The 17,332-nt window shown below is 45.9% G+C and overlaps 1 protein-coding gene across 1 annotated transcript in view; it reads right to left on the reverse strand.

The window, feature by feature from the left end:
• PRKAR2A (protein kinase cAMP-dependent type II regulatory subunit alpha) overlaps positions 1-17,332 on the reverse strand; it is a 163,607-nt gene that overhangs the window by 42,363 nt on the left and 103,912 nt on the right. The window contains 2 exon segments of the mRNA XM_038772105.1: positions 218-301; positions 6,842-6,894. Of these exon segments, the coding sequence (XP_038628033.1) occupies positions 218-301; positions 6,842-6,894 (137 nt within the window).

Raw genomic sequence — 17,332 nt, forward strand, 5'->3', positions numbered from 1 at the left:
CATCTGCATGACCCAGCACTCCTGGCAGAACTCCATCGTGTCACTACCAATTCATAGCTGCATTTAAACTATACTTCCCCAAATTCAGCCGTGCAGTCCTATCCAAATTTCCTAATGAAAACACACATTATAGCCAAACAGGACTATTTGGATAACAGACAGGGGATAAGCTAACAGACCACCACGGCTCAAATCACTTGGACAAAATCAATGTTACCTGATCTAGGTTTTTGAAGAGAAGAATATCTTTGCAAGCCTCCTGAAGTCTGCATCTCTGTTCATCAGTTTTGGGGTGAACTACCTGCAAAACAAATGTTAATGAGCAGCATTAGGCCCTCGGTGTGGCTTTGGTTTTCTTTTAAAGTAAGAGCAGACACTGGAAAAAAAAACAACCAACTACAACGACCTGGCATGGTTCTTTCCATTTAAAAGCGCAAAAGAAGACATCTCAAAACAAGGGCAGTTAGAACCTCTAATGAAATCACAGGGAGTCGTCCAATTTTTGCATACCATTGCAGCTCAACCCAGGACCTGGACCGTTTCCCTCAAACAAATCCGGCGGCCTTCCGGAACCCTGGTTCCAGTCCCTTTCCTGCAAAGTTGTCCTTGGTCCTGGAATCACACAGTGCCCTGAAGCTACGGCCAAGAGCAGTGGCTCCCAATCCAAGACTACATAACCGGCCCTTTGATTTGAGGCTAAAACTCTTTCCTTTTGCTACTCCATTACCTATGATGGACCCTGGAAACACGGTCCCAGGCCCCATCCCTCTGAGACTGGATTCCCAATCTATCTCAGGAAGATGCCCCTTCCCCTTCTCCCCATTTTCCTTCCCACGACAGGCTCAGAAGCTCCTCTGGCTTCCTCTGGCAAAAGGCTCCATAGAATGCACCCTTCCTTCCTTCCTTCCTTCCTTAGCACAGCCTATATGCTTTCTCACTGCCCTGGCTGGACCAGGATATTCCAAGCTTCCCATTTCTGAGCTAGTGGGCACCTCACGTTTGACTTCAATTGTCATTTAGAGCCCATGGGAGCTTTCCTGTTCCTTTAGTTTTAGGAGTGATTCTTTATCTGCTCCTGGGCCGGCACCTGTCTTCTTGGACGCGGTCACTTATGCTGTTGTTTGGTTAAGTCAAATCTCATGAATATCAAGTGTGAAGTTTTTGTGTCCACTGGATTTCCATTAGCAGGATTTTTCCGCATGACTGATGTATGCGGGCAAATTATAATTTGAAAATACAAGGGGGAAAATGTGTTTTTCATGGAAATGAGGGCTATGGAAGTTAAAAGCAGGAAATTCTTTCAATAGTGTCTGCTCCCTCCACTACTACAGATCTCTTTGGGGTACTAGGACAGGAAACACCTGAGAAAATCAGGTCACGTGTTAACAGCTATAGTCTCAACAGAATCCCAAGTCTCAAGGGATAAATTGTTGGGTAAAGGCCTGAAAACGATTTGTGAACAAGATATTCAAAATTAAACCTGGGAAAAATGACTACTAACCTCATTTTCTAGTTTAAATAACCATTCACTGTCTTATCAGATCAAACTGCCACACTTTAAGCTCGTTACGGGCAAGGACTGTATCTGCTAATTGTGTTGCATTGTACTTTCCCAAGCGCTTAGTGTACTGCTCCGCACATAGTACGCGCTCAATAAATACCACTGATGGATGGATTGATTGAGTAGTAAGCCTCACAGTCCCTAGGATCTGAAATTCATCAGATGCTACTTCCCCAGAGCAGGGTTGGATCGCCTCTTCAGAACAGGCTGCAAATAACCTGATTACCTAGTATCTATCCCAGCGATTAGAACAGTGCTTGGCACACAGTAAGCGTTTAATACAATTATTATTATTATTATTAACCCACCCAGCACTTCCTGGCCCCCGATCCCAACCCCAGCCATCCTGCTATTGAACAAGGCACAAGAGTCTAGAGTGTGACAAGCGAGCTACGACTAAGCTACGGTGGTCTGGGATTCCCTTCTGGAGGGTGGGGGGTGGAGGGGTGAGGGGGAGAAGGCTGTTCCTCAATGCAAACAGGAACCCAAGGTGCAAGTACTGGGTGCCACTGGTTCTGCTGGAAATCAGTCCTGGGTGGGGCTGAAACAGAACTGGGACTCAGTCTTTAGCCAGGGTAGGGCTTTTCCTGCATCCCACGGTACCCAGTCACGTCCCCTGGATGAACGGCTACGAGACAGGGGAGCAGTTGTCCCCATCCCCAGCTCAATCACCTCTACCTATTTCCTCCCAGCGTTCCTCTACACTGTAAGCTCGTTATGGGCAGGGAATGGGTCTGTTTACTGTTCTATTATACTCATCCAAGCACTTAATACAGTGCTCTGCACACGGTAAGCACTCAACAAATACGCCTGACTGACTTCTCAATTTGGTCCCCAAATGCTGTTAGCCATCTCCAATAAGGACTATTACCCCAATCGGCTGATCGCTGAAGGATAAAATCCTAGAGCTAGAAGGGGCTTCAAAAGGTCTACTGTTCCTCCCTCTGATTCAAGGCAAGTGAATGCCTAAACCACCTACGACATAAGCATATCTATCGGCTAAGTTCATCTCCTCCGACCTCCAATTACTCTCTCCCACCTGTTAGGTACGACCCCCTCAGAGAAGAAACAGCGGCAATTATCACTGGGAGATCGGGATTCTGAGGCCAAAGCCATCAGCCTGGCGGGCTGCTTCTCCAGGCCCTCCCAGTAAGAAGGCTACCGGCCGGAATCTGGAGCTGCATTGGGACTCTCTCCTGGCCCCGGCCTGAAGTGGAGTGTGGTCATTCCAGCCCTTCCAGCTCGCCTCCGGCCGGGCCAGGAAAGCTGGGTCTTGGCCGGCCCCAGCCTCAGCATGACCCCGGCACTCCGGCCCGTGCCCATCTCTGACCTCGAGGGAAAACGGGCTCTCTCCCTGACCGCTTCCCCTTTGTGTCCCTCTAGCCTTCGTGTGCTTGAATGTCCCCCGCCCAGGCCCTGGATGTGCATCTGGGAATTTCCTTCCCTAGCCCCATGTCTGAGTGCCCCCCTACCCGGCCTTAGCCGCCCGCGGGTGCGACTACATGTGCCCACCGCCTCAGCAACTACGTATGCCTATGTTATTTACCTCCTCATCCCCGGGGTGGGGTGGGTGGGTGTGTGTGTGTCCCCATCCATCCCTCCCCCCCCTCTCATTTTTCCCCAGCCCCACTCCCCTCCCCAATTTTGCTCCTAATACGAATGGAAACAGTATGTATTGTGCACCAACCGAATCCAATGTGCAGTATTGAGCACTTGGGAAAGAACAACATATCTCCTGCCCATAGGGAGCTTATATGCTAGTAGGAGAATGAAATTTACAACTATTCACAAACAGAATGAAAACCGAATAAATAACTGAAAATGGAATTGAAAATACACATATACCCAGGTGCCGAGGACGGGTATAAATAAACCCGTAAGAGCTACGGGTGGCTGTTGGGCTCTTTCTACTAGGCCTTGCTGTTCCTTTATTGAGCATCTTCTGCATGTAGAGCACTGTACTGTGTGATTGGGAGCACTAGATAAAAATTGAAGACAGTCCCTGCCCAAGGGGTTAAATCCTAGTGGGATTAGAGGCAGGGTTTAGCCACCGATGGAGGGCAACAGACTCCAGGAAAAGGGAAGGGTATATCAATCAATCAATCAATCAATAACAATTACTGAGCATCTATCATCATCAATCGTATTTATTGAGCGCTATGTGCAGAGCACTGTACTAAGCGCTTGGGAAGTACAAATTGGCAACAAATAGAGACAGTCCCTACCCAACAGTGGGCTCACAGTTTTATGCAAAGCACTATATGATTATAACTACTATAATGTAATTATCATTAATTAATAATTATTAATGTAATTATTATGTAATGTATTACTAATAATTATTATTACATTACTAATAATGTAACCTGTAATAACAGATACAGGTTAATCAGGTAGGACACAGTATCTGTCCCACATCGGACTCACAGTCTAAGTAGGAGGGAGAAGAGGTATTTTTTTTTAATGGTATTTATGTGCCAGGCACCGTTCTAAGCACTGGGGTAAATACAAGCTAATCAGGTTGGACACAGTCCCTGTCCCACATGGGGCTTGCAGTCTTAGTCCCCATTTTACAGATGAGGCAACTGAGGCCCAGAGAAGTCAAGTGACTTGCCCAAGGGCACACAGCAGGCAAGTGACGGAACCGAGATTAGAATCCAGGTCCCGTGACTCGCAGGCCCACGCTCTTTCTGCTAAGCCCCGCTGCTTCTTCTAGTACTCATCATCATCATCAATCGTATTTATTGAGCGCTTACTATGTGCAGAGCACTGTACTAAGCTCTTGGGAAGTACAAATTGGCAACATATAGAGACAGTCCCTACCCAACAGTGGGCTCACAGTCTAAAAGGGGGAGACAGAGAACAAAACCAAACATACTAACAAAATAAAATAAATAGAATAGATATGTACAAGTAAAAGAGAGTAATAAATATGTACAAACATATATACAGGTGATACATATATACATATATACATAATACTCCTACCGGACTAATACTTGGGAGAATACAGTAGAAATCAGTATACATGATCCTTGCCCTCAAGGCTCTTGCAATCGGACACAAACCAATTTCAGACAGGAGGAAGTAACAGAATATATATGAGATATGCCCGTAAATTAATCAGAGAAAGCCTCCCGGAAATGTAATTTGTAGGGGCTGGGGCCAGGCCGGGGGCCTTGGAGATAAAAAGGGACGCTCCAGAGGTTACGGAGAGGGAAAGGTCAGCAACAAATGACTACGGTACTGGGTAACGGGGCAAAGAAAGGACTGCCATGCTAAAGCTGTGGCAGCCTTAGGCTGCCACGACAGCAGGCTTTCCAACTGGGAAAATTCCCACATCACCAGGCCTGGCTTCCAGATCATCAGGCAAATTGACCTGATGTCTGCGAGGCTAGTCCAACTCTTGGGGGGAAAACCAACAAAAGAACAACATAAAAAAAAACCAAGCCCTACAATAAAAGGCTTAGTTTCACCAAAAGTTTTTGGTTTCATTTAAATAAGAAAGAAACGTGTCAAAACCTTGATAATTAATCCGTAATCTGGCCAACATCCAGGGCTGCAGCAGAATGCATAACAGTAAGAGAGCAAGCTTTGGTTTGGTTACAATACATAGAAAACACTCCAGAATAAAAACTGTCAAGGTCAACCCCTTTAGCCAAAATGCCCATGAAAGACTTCTAACATAATAAATGCTAGTCCTTTAAAAGGCAAAGCCAAACATAAAATAGCCACAATTCTTTGTGGGGACCTTAAAATCTGTACATTCCTAGCCTTTTGCCCTTCCCTTTGCTTTGTTGCTTAAATTGTTTGTGGGGGTCGATTGAGCCTTCCTCCGGTGTTATCCGCCCTCCCGCCCCACTCCGTCTTTCCTGCTGGCTTTTCCATGTGCTCCTTCTCTTCCTACCCACTCCCACCTCCTGACCTTCTTACCGCCCAGATTTTTTCCTGCCTGTTTGAGTCCCCTGCCCGCCCCCGCCTCCCCTCCGACCCTCTAGTCTCCCTTGCCTTTCTTTCCCCTTCTCTTCCCACCCTTTTGTGCCTTCCTTCTGACTCGGCTTTTGGGCTCTGACTTCCTCTGGTTTTCTTCCTGCCCTTCTCTGCTGGATTGTTTCTTCTTGACTCTCCCTACCCCATTTGCTCCCTCTCTGCCTTTTCTCTCCATTCAGATTTTTCTCCTCCTCTTTGTTTCTCTTGCTCGGCTTTCTCTCCCCACTCATAATAATAATAATTGCATTAAGTGCTTAATATGTGTCAAGCACTATACTAAGCCCTGGGGTAGATACAGGACAATTCGGTTGGACAGAGACTCTGTCCCACATTCTTGTCTTCTTTACTTGGCTTTTGCTCCCGATAATCCATCAATGGTATTTATTGAGTGGCTACTGTGTGCCGAGCACTGCGCTAAGCATTTGGGAGAGTACAGTATAACAGAGTTGGTAGACATTCTCCGCCCACAGTCTGGAGGGGGACAATAATAATAATAGGCATTATTATTTTTAGAGTGGTACTTGGCAAGTGCTTACTATGTGCCAAGCACTGAACTAAATGCTGAGGTAAATACAAGACAGTCAGGTCAGACGCTCCCTCCTCCACATGGGACTCCCAGCCTAAGCAAGCAGAAGGGAGACAGGCATTGATTACCCATTTTACAGGTGATGAAACTGAGTTACAGAGAAGTTAAGTGACTCGCCCATGGTCACGCACCAGGTAAGTAGGAGAGCTGGGACTAGAATCCAGGTCCTCTAACTCCCAGGCCCAAGCTCTGCTTCTATTCTATTCTGGGCACATCTTTTCTCTATGCTTTTCTTTCCGTTCCACACTCAGCTTTCTTTCTCACTCTCATCCTAACAATGCTGCTCCTCTCTCAACTCAGATGTGTCCTCTCTCTTTCTTGCTCGGCATTCTCTCTCCATTCAGCTTCCTTCTTACCTTATTATGGTGCCAACCTCACATGCTCATTCATACACAGAGTATCTGTGGATAAATGCTGATAAACATTACGGATTGCATAGTTTTAGTTTTTAAAGTGCTCAATTCTGGAGTTTTGCAATGCCTCAAAGTGCTTCTAAGTGGTTTATTTTCAGACAACGGCCATTTCAGCAAACTTTCACAAATTATTAATTTCAGGGAATAGGACAAACCTTTCCAACTTATTTTCCCCCTATAATATACCCTGACTAAAACTTTCTTAGTTCTGGTATTCTGGGAAAAAGAAACCAAGCAATATGCAAACTCGGAAGCCAAATATTTGCCGAAAGTGATTCCGTTGTTTCTTACCCTTGGTTCTGAATCTTCTTCCTCCTCATCAGGGTTGAAGGCTTCAGCACAGACTTAACAGGGAGAAGAAAAGAAATGAAAGTGTTAGACTTGAATTTTCCATTATATGATGAATGGGGGCAGGGGTAGGCATGCTTTCCCCTCTAATACAAAATAAGCAGTAGTGAAAGAGCTTAACACTGAGCCCATTTATGGTTCTAGCCATAATACTGTTATTACAAAAACCCTTGAAATGAAATACAACACACAAAGAAGCCTAATTAGCATGTCCCTTCATTACCACATTTCTTTCACATTACAGAATGCTTTTTGCTCAAGTTTCTTATTTGAATAATATTCAAACCCAGTTTTTTTTTAATTTGGTATTTATTAAGCATTTATTATGCGTCAAGTGCTGTTCCAAGGTCTTGGGTAGATACAATTAATCAGGTTTGACACAGTCGCTGTCTCGCATGGGGCTCACAGTAAGGGGGAGGGATAACAGGCATTGAATAGTTAATATGTTAAAATGTGTTTCTGACTTGCCCTTCATCCTGAGAAACAGACTACAAAAAAAAAATTGCCGAATTCTGTCAAAATAGTTGAAAATATCTAGAGCTGATTTCCCAAACCACAAATGTGCTAGAAAGTAATTCCCACCCAAAACTCAACCTTGGTAGAGGTTTTCTAAAACACAAGAAAAAAGCCACTGTGTTTCCAAGTCATTATTACACCCAAAGAATGCCATAAAGAGGACAAAAAAAAAAAAGTGCTCATAAATTTTCACTACAAAAGGTACTTCAGTGTCACCAATACAGGCCAATGATTTTTTTTTTCATCTCACGGTTGCAATTAATGGAAAAGGGCCATAAAATTATTTGGTCCGTGGACCACTTCAAGGTGCCGAAGACTGTTGATCATCTACTCCAAGGGTTTTCAATTTAGAGAGGCCAAATCCCTATAGTCTCCTATGTTTCGCTTGAGGAATCCCACCTCCGTTTCTTGCACTAGAGCCCACAACTGAGGGCGCTGGACAGAATAATAATAATATCAATGAGAATCCATCAATGTTATTGAATGAGTCCAGTGTATTAAGTGCTTGGGACAGCGAGCCCATTGTTGGGTAGGGACCGTCTCTATATGTTGCCAACTTGTACTTCCCAGGCGCTTAGTACAGTGCTCTGCACACAGTAAGCGCTCAATAAATACGATTGATTGATTGATTGATTGTACTTCCCAAGCGCTTAGTACAATGCTCTGCACACAGTAAGCGCTCAATAAATACGATTGATTGATTGATTGATTGACAGCACAATACAACAAAGTTGATAACAGCTTGCACCCATGGAGTTCACAGTCTAGAGGGGGAATAATCATAATTAATAATAATAACAACAGTAATATTTGTTGAGCATTTACTATGTGCCAAGCATGGTACTGAGCACTGGGGGGGTATACACAGGCCCATCAGATCAGACACAGTCCCCCACAGGGCTCGTAGTCTACAAGGAAGGGAGGACAGGCATTGCGTCCCCACTTTACAGATGGGCAAACTGAGGCCCGGAGAGGTCAAGTGACTTGTCCGAGGTCACCCAGCAGGATCAGAAACCCACTCTCCTGACTGTGCTCTCCGTTCTGTGCTCTTCCCACTAAGCCCCCTTGCTCCTCCGCACCCCAGGAGCAGAGAAAGAAAATAAAAAAGAATGACGGCCATTGCCACCATCCTCCCAGGAGCTGGGCCCCTGGGGCCACAGGACCACTCCGTGTCTCTGCCCAGAGCACGGCGAGAACATAAAAAAGAAGTTGGCCGCGGCAGCAGCAGAAATTTCTTTTCTCACCAGCCCGGGCTGCTGCTGCTACAATTGATTGATTGATTGTACATATCTATTCTATTTATTTTATTTTGTGAATATGTTTGGTTTTGTTCTCTGTCTCCCCCTTCTAGACTGTGAGCCCACCGTTGGGTAGGGACTGTCTCTATATGTTGCCAACAGTCCAGTGCTCTGCACACAGTAAGTGCTCAATAAATACGATTGATTGATTGATTGATACCGCTACTTCTTGACGGTTGGGCTCGGTAGTGTTCTTGCCTGGCCACGGAGCCCAGCTGAGTAGCGGCCAGGAGGAGCTGGGGCTGCCGAGCTTCGGCTCTGAGGCACTCGAACGCCCCGGACTGGAAGTCAACCTCTGATCTACTCCGGTGATAGCATCAGCCCGCCCAGTGGCGAGGCGACCCTCAGAGATCTTAGGTGCCGGTCACCAGCACTACTTCAATGCCAATGACTCAGGGATCAGGGGGCTTCTTGAAGGAAAACAATACATCACCAACATCTTGCAGCCCCTTGTGATCTGAACAAAACCAGCGCTAAACCGCGACTCAAATGACGGGGTGTGGGCCGCCAGAGCCGAATGCCCACCCTTGAAGAGATCTAGGCCAACTCAGAAGGCTCCCAAAACAAGCATTTTTCGATGCAAATTTACAGATTCTAGAGCCACCCTTATACATCATCCCAGACAAGGAGGGTTGATAGAAGAGAGGGAAACACTTCGATTTTCTGAGTACGCCTGCCACTCTCGGGGTAAAGCCCTTAAAGGAGCAGAAAGCCAAAAAGGAGTGAGGATAAGGCCCTCCGCTCCAGTCTCTGAGAAGTGGCCACCGTTATCATAGGCATTAAGAAAAAGTCAAGAATCTGGATATGCTGGCTGGCACACCTACCAATAGTTTCAGGGAGGGAGGGAGGGAGGAAAAGAGGAAGGGAGGGATGTATGGCTTAGACGTTACACTGGCTTTGGCTCAAAAACACTGAGGTGATGCCCCAGGACTTCAGACCCTGCTATCGCTAAGAAAGGTGAGAAAGTTCGCTGTGGAAGCGAGTGTAGCATCTCATTGCTTTCTATTACCGGCAGAATCTCAAATTCTGGACTGGACTGCCTACTGACGAACGTCATTAACTGATTCACTCATTCATTCATTCAACCGTATTTACTGAGCGCTTACTGTGTGCAGAGCACTGTACCAAGCGCTTGGGAAGTCCAAGTCGGCCACATATAGAGACGGTCCCTACCCAACAACGGGCTCACAGTCTAGAAGGGGGAGACAGACGACAAAACAAAACTTGGAGACAGGTGACAAAACATGTAGACGGACTCATCTCCCGGCAGGAATGATAGAGGCATTTCTAGAATCACAGTGTGGTTTTTCTTCCCAGTATGGCTCAGAAGACATGATCTCTGATGTGGGGATTCATTATTTTTGCATTTGCAGCATAAGATTTTAGAGAAGTCATCTTGGCTTTGGAGTTACAGAAGCAGCGTGGCTTAGCGGAAAGAGCCTGGGCTTGGAAGTCAGAGGTCGTGGGTTCCAATCCCGACTCCACCACTTGTCAGCTGTGTGACTTTGGGCAAGTCACTTCACTTCTCTGGGCCTCAGTTATCTCATCTATAAAATGGGGATCAAGACTGTGAGCCTCAAGTGGGACAACCTGAAAACCTTGTATCTATCCCAGCACTTAGAACAGTGCTTGGCACATAGTAAGCGCTTAACAAATACCAACATTCTTATTATTATTGTTACCTGGACCAAACTCAGACCTCACCGCCAGGTTCTCATCTGGTTTTGTCCAGATCACATATTTGCTACACTTAAAAACTCGGGATCGCAGATGATAAAAAGTCCTGGAACACTGGAAGGACGGCAGGGTAACTCAGTGCTCAGCGCAGTGCTCTGCACCCAGCCGGCACTCAGATACCACCGAGTGATGAATTGAGCAGAAAAACAGTGAGGGCCACAAATAGGGAGGACAGAAAGAACATTTTCAAGATGCAGCACAGCAAAGGACTCTCGGGAGATGTCTCTGAAGGACAGTCCACCTGCCATACGGGTTCACCTTTTCAAGGAGAGACCACAGCCAGATCACAACACCAAGAGGCAGAATCCAAATTAACATCCGGCATTTGCAAATTGCAAATGCAACCGACGCGTTTCTTTCCGGCCATAGCCACGCGTTCTTGGTTAAAGTTCAACGCTATCGGTGGCATAATCTTCAAACGTGGAGGGGAGAGACACATGCATTTTCATATCCGGGTGCATGGCTAAGTTGCTGGATAGGTTCTCAGACCCATTAATATAGAGACTTCACATATTCAGTATTGGCTGCACATGGAGTTATTCCTTGTTGAGCTACTTTCATCTACTGTGTTGAAGTCACTCTATTCAACCATCCTGAAGGTAAAACTTGAAATACTGACGAAAGCAGATCAACAAGCACCACTCTATGTGTGGTACATATGGAAAACATGGAGAATAGAAATTAAAATAAAATCATACTTTGGGTTTGGATACTTGGGTCCCTGTCTTGCTCTTACTAGGCATGTTTGGCGTGTTCAGAGCATACAGACGCCAGTGTGCTCAACAGGGGGGTGGGGGAGACAGGGAATATGTCAGGGCTTCATTGAGTGGCTGCATCATGCCAGCGCAATCTGGGGGAACATTAGATGACGGTAATTTTGGGAGGACTAAATTTAGCAAGACAGCCTATTGGTTGTCTAAAAGGGCATTAGTCCCACTTCAGGATTCAGGGAAAGCTATTGAATAAGAGGAAGGAGTAGGATAAAAGAGTGTTAAAGAGAAACAGATGAGGGGTTACAACTCTTTACTAAGGAAAATGGCAGAAGAAATTGCAGGGGAGCGGGTTTAGGGGAACAAGTTTGTTCTCTCCACTCAGACCCAAGGGAGAGGGGAAGAAGTTCGTGTAGAGGAGAAAAGGGGAACAAGAGAAATGGAGGGAAAGGTCGGGGGGAGGACAAGGGGAAGAGGATAAACAGAAAACTTCAGAGGGTGAAGAAGAGTGGGCATCTAAAAAAGCCCCATAAAAACTGAAAAGCATGATGGACAAAATAAGGAAACAGGGGTAGGTCTCAAAAGAATAAAGGGGAGGAAAACCTCATCTCCCAAATCTGGATGAAAAACGGTATTTCTGCAACTCTGGGGTGTGCTGAATTTTAAATCTCTGTGGTTCCGAGTCTTCCAGGCTAGTCAGAATGCTCCAAGAGCGCCTTCTGTAAACGTGCATGCCTGCAAACTGAATTTATGCAGAGGACTTTGAAAATAACGACAATGATATCGACGGTGTCTGTCAGTGTGCTGCCCCCCTCCTACTCACTCGTCGCACTCCGTGCCCCAGCGGGTGCACGACTGGTGAGGCTGAGAAAGTTCAAGGGGAGGCTGGGCAATCCACTAGTACTAGAATACATGCCTGCCCACCGGTTCTCAATCCTCAAGTCTCTTTCGGAGGTCTCGGGACTGAGGTTCATCTGTCGCCTTGCTGAGACACACTATCCACATCATCGTTTGTCATTTTCAAAGTCCTCTGCGTACGTCAGCTGCAGGTGTCTTCTTTTCCCTGAGGTACTTTCGGATCACTCGGACTTTTAGATGTGGGTACCAAAACCTTCCAAATTCTAACACCTCCTCAGCAACTCAAGTCTTCCAGAAGTAAGTTTTCTAATTCAGAGATGAGTGTCCCTACGGCTCTCTTGGGGGGGTCTCTGGGTGCATTTACATCCTATTCCTCACTGTGAAATTGGTAAGAGATATACACTCGGAAAGACAGAGGGAAAGAGAGCTGCTTCACTTCCACCTAACTGAGATGCTGAATTAATAAACTTTGCTCCTGTAGCTGAGCTGGGCACCACTCAAGGAAGTAAAAAGCAAAAGCCAACTGCACCTTATTCATTGCTCTGACAATACTAAGGCACTGGGCAGCAAGCCTAACATACTGCAATGATATACAATGAGTGAATGGGCTTGGGAAGGAATGAGAGTAAGCTGATTAGGAGAAAAATAATTTAAGCCACTGCACTCAACAGTTCAAAAATCTAAGATGTTTACCACTTCAACCTCTGATTCAGATACTAAATTGCTTCCAGAGCATTCATATAGGTGCACAACGGTGTCCCATGAAAACCGTAAAACAATTTTTGTTATTAAGGAAGCAGTTGGAGTATTCCTTTCTTTTACACCCCAGGACTCAATCTGCAAAGTTCAAATTCTGATCGGGATGACAGAGAACGGAAGGAATGGTTAGCGCCTGGGACCCAAGGTGGGAAAAAAAGGACAGGGATCGTTGGCGGGGGGTTGTTCACCAACTGTTCACTTCACATTAATTGTCTGTTCTATTTCTGTGCATTCGCGAGCAATATGTTGGACCTATCGGCCCCGAATGAGGACGTGTCAATAGCAAAAATCGCATGGTCCTGCTATGATTATCACCACAGTGAGAATTGCCACTACACTATAATGCAGAGTATATGTTCTGGCAAAACCCCATGCTAAAGAAAACGTGTGAGGTAGTACTCACCATGTCCAACCCCACGGGTACAAGGGCACAAACCTTTTCATCCCACACTGGGTCACGATGTAGCCAAACAGGCTCACATTACTGCATGAGCCCTAATTTCCTAAGAGCGCTCCACCCCAAAACTGCACTGTTAACACGTTCATTCATTCAATCGTATTTATTGAGCGCTTACTGTGTGCAGAGCACTGTACTAAGCGCTTAATACTAACACGTGTATGGCAGAGCAAAATGCGTAGCAACAGGGACATCTGCCCCACAGTTTATTGGATCGATGGTTTTTTTTGCTGTTGTTTTTTTTAATGGCATTTATTAAGCGCTTACTATGTGCAAAGCACTATTTTAAGATGTGATTGCCCAGCATGAAACTATAAATTTTCCATATCTAGATTGCTTTAGACTGAAAACAATCCTGGCATACAAAAATCCTTGAGCTCTGGTGGTTTCTAGCCTGTGAGGACCCTCCCCTGCATATTCTCCTTCTGGCAGCCTCGGGGTTTGGGGGCTCTAAACCCTGGCTCCCAAACCATCTTTTTTAATGGTCCTCCGATCAGCCCCGCACTCCTCTTCCCTTTGAGTACAGAGAAAAAGAGCGAGCCCAAGCTCCAAGGGCTATGTCTGAATTTCTCTGAATGCTCTGAGTCAGAAGTAAAGTGGTGGGGGGGGGGGGGGGGGCGTGATGAGGGCAGAATATAGTATGGCACCACCTCATTATCCACCCCCCTGCCAAGAGCTTCCAATGGTCTGGGTAAACTGGATAAGCACAGCTGTTCTGCATTTAAAAACCTGGTTTAAAAACAACAAGAACAAAAATACACTCAGAGTTTTGCAAGAGCTGCTGCTTCCAAACTTGGGCTATATCGGCCTAAAGGAGTAAAGTTGTCCTTTGGTTTGACGTTGATATTGCCAGCTGTGAGACTGCATCCATGAATGGGAGTGTCTTGGACACTATGTCCATGAAAACACGGTGGTGAACCGTGTCTGGGCCCCTGTCACTCAGATGAGCACTGCTCCATCACCAGTGCTTAAGAGGGGAAATGCATGTTCTACCAGCAGCAGGGCATGTGCTTGACTTGCTTGCGCAGTTCTGGCGAGAGCCTGCGCGGAGTGGATGAAAGTGAAGGACACTGTAGTAAACCACCGGACATGCTTCCAATCGTTCGGACTTTTTATTTTTTTATTTTATTTTATTTCTTTCTATGGTATTTGTTGAGCCTTTACTATGTGCCAAGCACTGTTCTAAGCCCTGGGGTAGATACAAGGTAATCAGGTTGTCCCACGTGGGGCTCAGTCTTAATCCCCATTTTTCAGATGGGCCCAGAGAAGTGAAGTGACTTGCCCGAAGTCACCCAGCTGACAAGTGGCGGAGTCGGGATTAGAACCCTCAACCTCTGACTCCCAAGCCCGGGCTCTTTCCACTAAGCCATGCTGTTTCTCTACTTGCCTTTCTCCCAAAAAGTCTAGGGGATGCTAACGATTCAGCTCTTCGTCCTCGGAAGAGCAGCGTGGCCTAATGGATCAAGCACGGGCCAGGGAGCGGAAGGACCTGGGTTCGAACCCCGGCTCCGCCACTAGTCTGCTGTGTGACCTTGGGCAAATCGCTTCACTTCTCGGTGCCTCAGTTACCTCATCTATAAAATGGGGATTAAGACTGTGAGCCCCACGTGGTACAGGGACTGTGTCCAAATTGATTAGCCTAGACTGTTGGGTAGGGACCGTCTCTATATGTTGCCAATTTGTACTTCCCAAGCTCTTAGTACAGTGCTCTGCACACAGTAAGCGCTCAATAAATATGACTGAATTAGCCTTTATCTACCCCAGTGCTTAGTATAGTGCCTGGCACACACTAAGCCCTTAAAAAATAACCATTAAAAAAAAAAGAAGTAGGACGGGACTAGTAAGCTCCATGGATACGTGCAAAAAAAAGAGAACCAATTTCCTCAGCAAATGAACTGAAGCCATTCGTAATGGCTGGTGACTGGAAATGATTAAATTGCTGGAAAAATCACGGGTTTCTTCAAAAACGACTTCTCTCTAGAGGGGAGATCTTTTGTGCAACTGTTGGTATTCTGGAGCTCCAAATGAATGAGTGTGAAAATGAATTCAGTAAATCTAAAAATAAGACCGAAAACATTTGCCAACACTAAAAACCACACACGCACTGCACCCCCCACCCCCAAATACACACTCAGTTCTTCCATAATGTGTGTTCTTTCTCTAGATGCCTGAAAATAGAATTTGGCTTCATTAGTGAAGCCAAGAAGAAATTCAGTCTGAATACTGGCATTGTCACTGCCATCATCAATTAATAGAAATTGAACACTTAGTGGGTGAACAACAGTACAAAAGGTCACCGTTTCCTCCCGCACTCCACACCCCCCGCCACCACCTTGCAGCGCATTCCTTTAGCTCTTTGTCTTCCCTATTAAAATCTGAACTTCTCAGGTTGAGGTCTGGGTAAACAATCCTGCCTGGTTTTTACCTTTCTTATGAGTTATTTACAAGGTAGTCCGGGTATTTGCCATTCTCTGCCTGAAGACTTTTTCTTCTATAAACTGCGTGGTTCAGATTCTAAACACCCACTGAAAATTTGTGTTTTGGTTGGAATGGTGTCACTGCCTAGCTACTGCATAGAAACTTCGACAGCTTTCCAGAAGATAGGCTCGGGGTATTTGATTCTCCTGGGTCCCATCCGGTAAATGAACAGATTTCCCTTCAGGTACTACTTGATCCCACGTAAAAACCCAAATGTGTACATGCCCAAATGAATACTCTTTGCTTTGTCCTCTTCACTTTCCTCTGACCTTTTTAGGGTCCTCTCTTCTGTGCCCTTCTGCCCCTCCCGGGCTGGATTTTGGAAGGATCTCTAGCCTCCCAAAGGGCTCTCTGTAGAGCAAAGACCTCTTCCATTGTCAAGGACCCCAGAAACCTGCACAAATTTTCTTCCTGCCTATCTTTTCATGAACTGCAAAAAAAAAGTGGTTCTGTCTGGACTTTGTTCTGGTAACTGTAAACGCCATAAGGGCAAAAACCCACCCAAGCCCATTTCACGGGGGCCACAGAGGCCCTTAAGTCCTCTTTGCTTGTCCCTTTCCTGATCACCTGAACAAGGCTCTCGCTTGGGGCAAGTGTCCACTTCTGCTCCAGCCCTTGTGAGGAATAAAGCGAGGTGGGGAAAGTATCTCTTTTCCACCCTTTCCAGGTCTTTCCTCACTCAGGCTCTGGGCTGAGCTCAAGAGCCAGATTTACTATGGGCAGATCCAAAGGTGCTTGCTTTTAGTACATCTGAGCTTTTAGCATATACAGTGTTAACATTCACAAAGATGCCATTCATTGCATCCGAGGAAGAAGGAAAGCCAGTTGAAGAAGAAATGGGAGTGTGGTTTGGCTAAAGGACATCTGTAATTCGCCTCTTTAGGTTAAGCAAATCAGAAAATCCAGGCCTGTCTTTATTAATTTCTCAAGTGCTGATTTTCTGGCTCTGAAAACTGTTTTTAGCGGATTCTTTACTTTAAAATTGGCTTTTACATTTTTTTGGATTGTCGTCACATTTAATTGTTGAATTAAACTAACTCTGAATCCCAAAATGCTGGCAAAGCTCTATCAAGCACTTGACCAATTGGAAAATTCTAATAACTGGCCTCTCTGACTGCCGCTGCTCCCACCCCACCCCTCTAGTCCCAACACACATACCCCAAACCAAGAGCAACTATATTGGTGGATTGATCCCACATGGGGAAAACTTCCGCCCGGAAGGAGTATCTTAACTATGATCAAAATATGCTTCAATCCTCCACGGTGGCCAGAGGAGGATGATAAAGTCTAGCTGTATTCAGTTCCCCTAGCTAAAGCTCTCCACAGGGAATTCTATCTAGCAAAGTGCTATCTTTGGGGAAGGTCTCTGCTAATCTGACTAGTGAGCTATCCCCCTTTCTTTAGCAGATGCTGATGAGACAAGAATTCCTAGGGCCATATATTCACCAAGTGCAGTCAACTCCCTCTGCCCCCCTGATATCTGCTCCTTTGCAATCCTTCCTGGGCTAATTTATTCCTAGCTCTGGCCAGCCCTCTGTAGGACTTGTGTAAAGCCCCTTCCTAGGTGTGGTTCCCAGGTGACCTCTCATTCTTCCACCCAACTGCCTAGTTAACCAGAATT

The sequence above is a fragment of the Tachyglossus aculeatus genome, chromosome X1 (assembly GCF_015852505.1).
Source record: "Tachyglossus aculeatus isolate mTacAcu1 chromosome X1, mTacAcu1.pri, whole genome shotgun sequence".
Classification (NCBI taxonomy): Eukaryota; Metazoa; Chordata; class Mammalia; order Monotremata; family Tachyglossidae; genus Tachyglossus; species Tachyglossus aculeatus.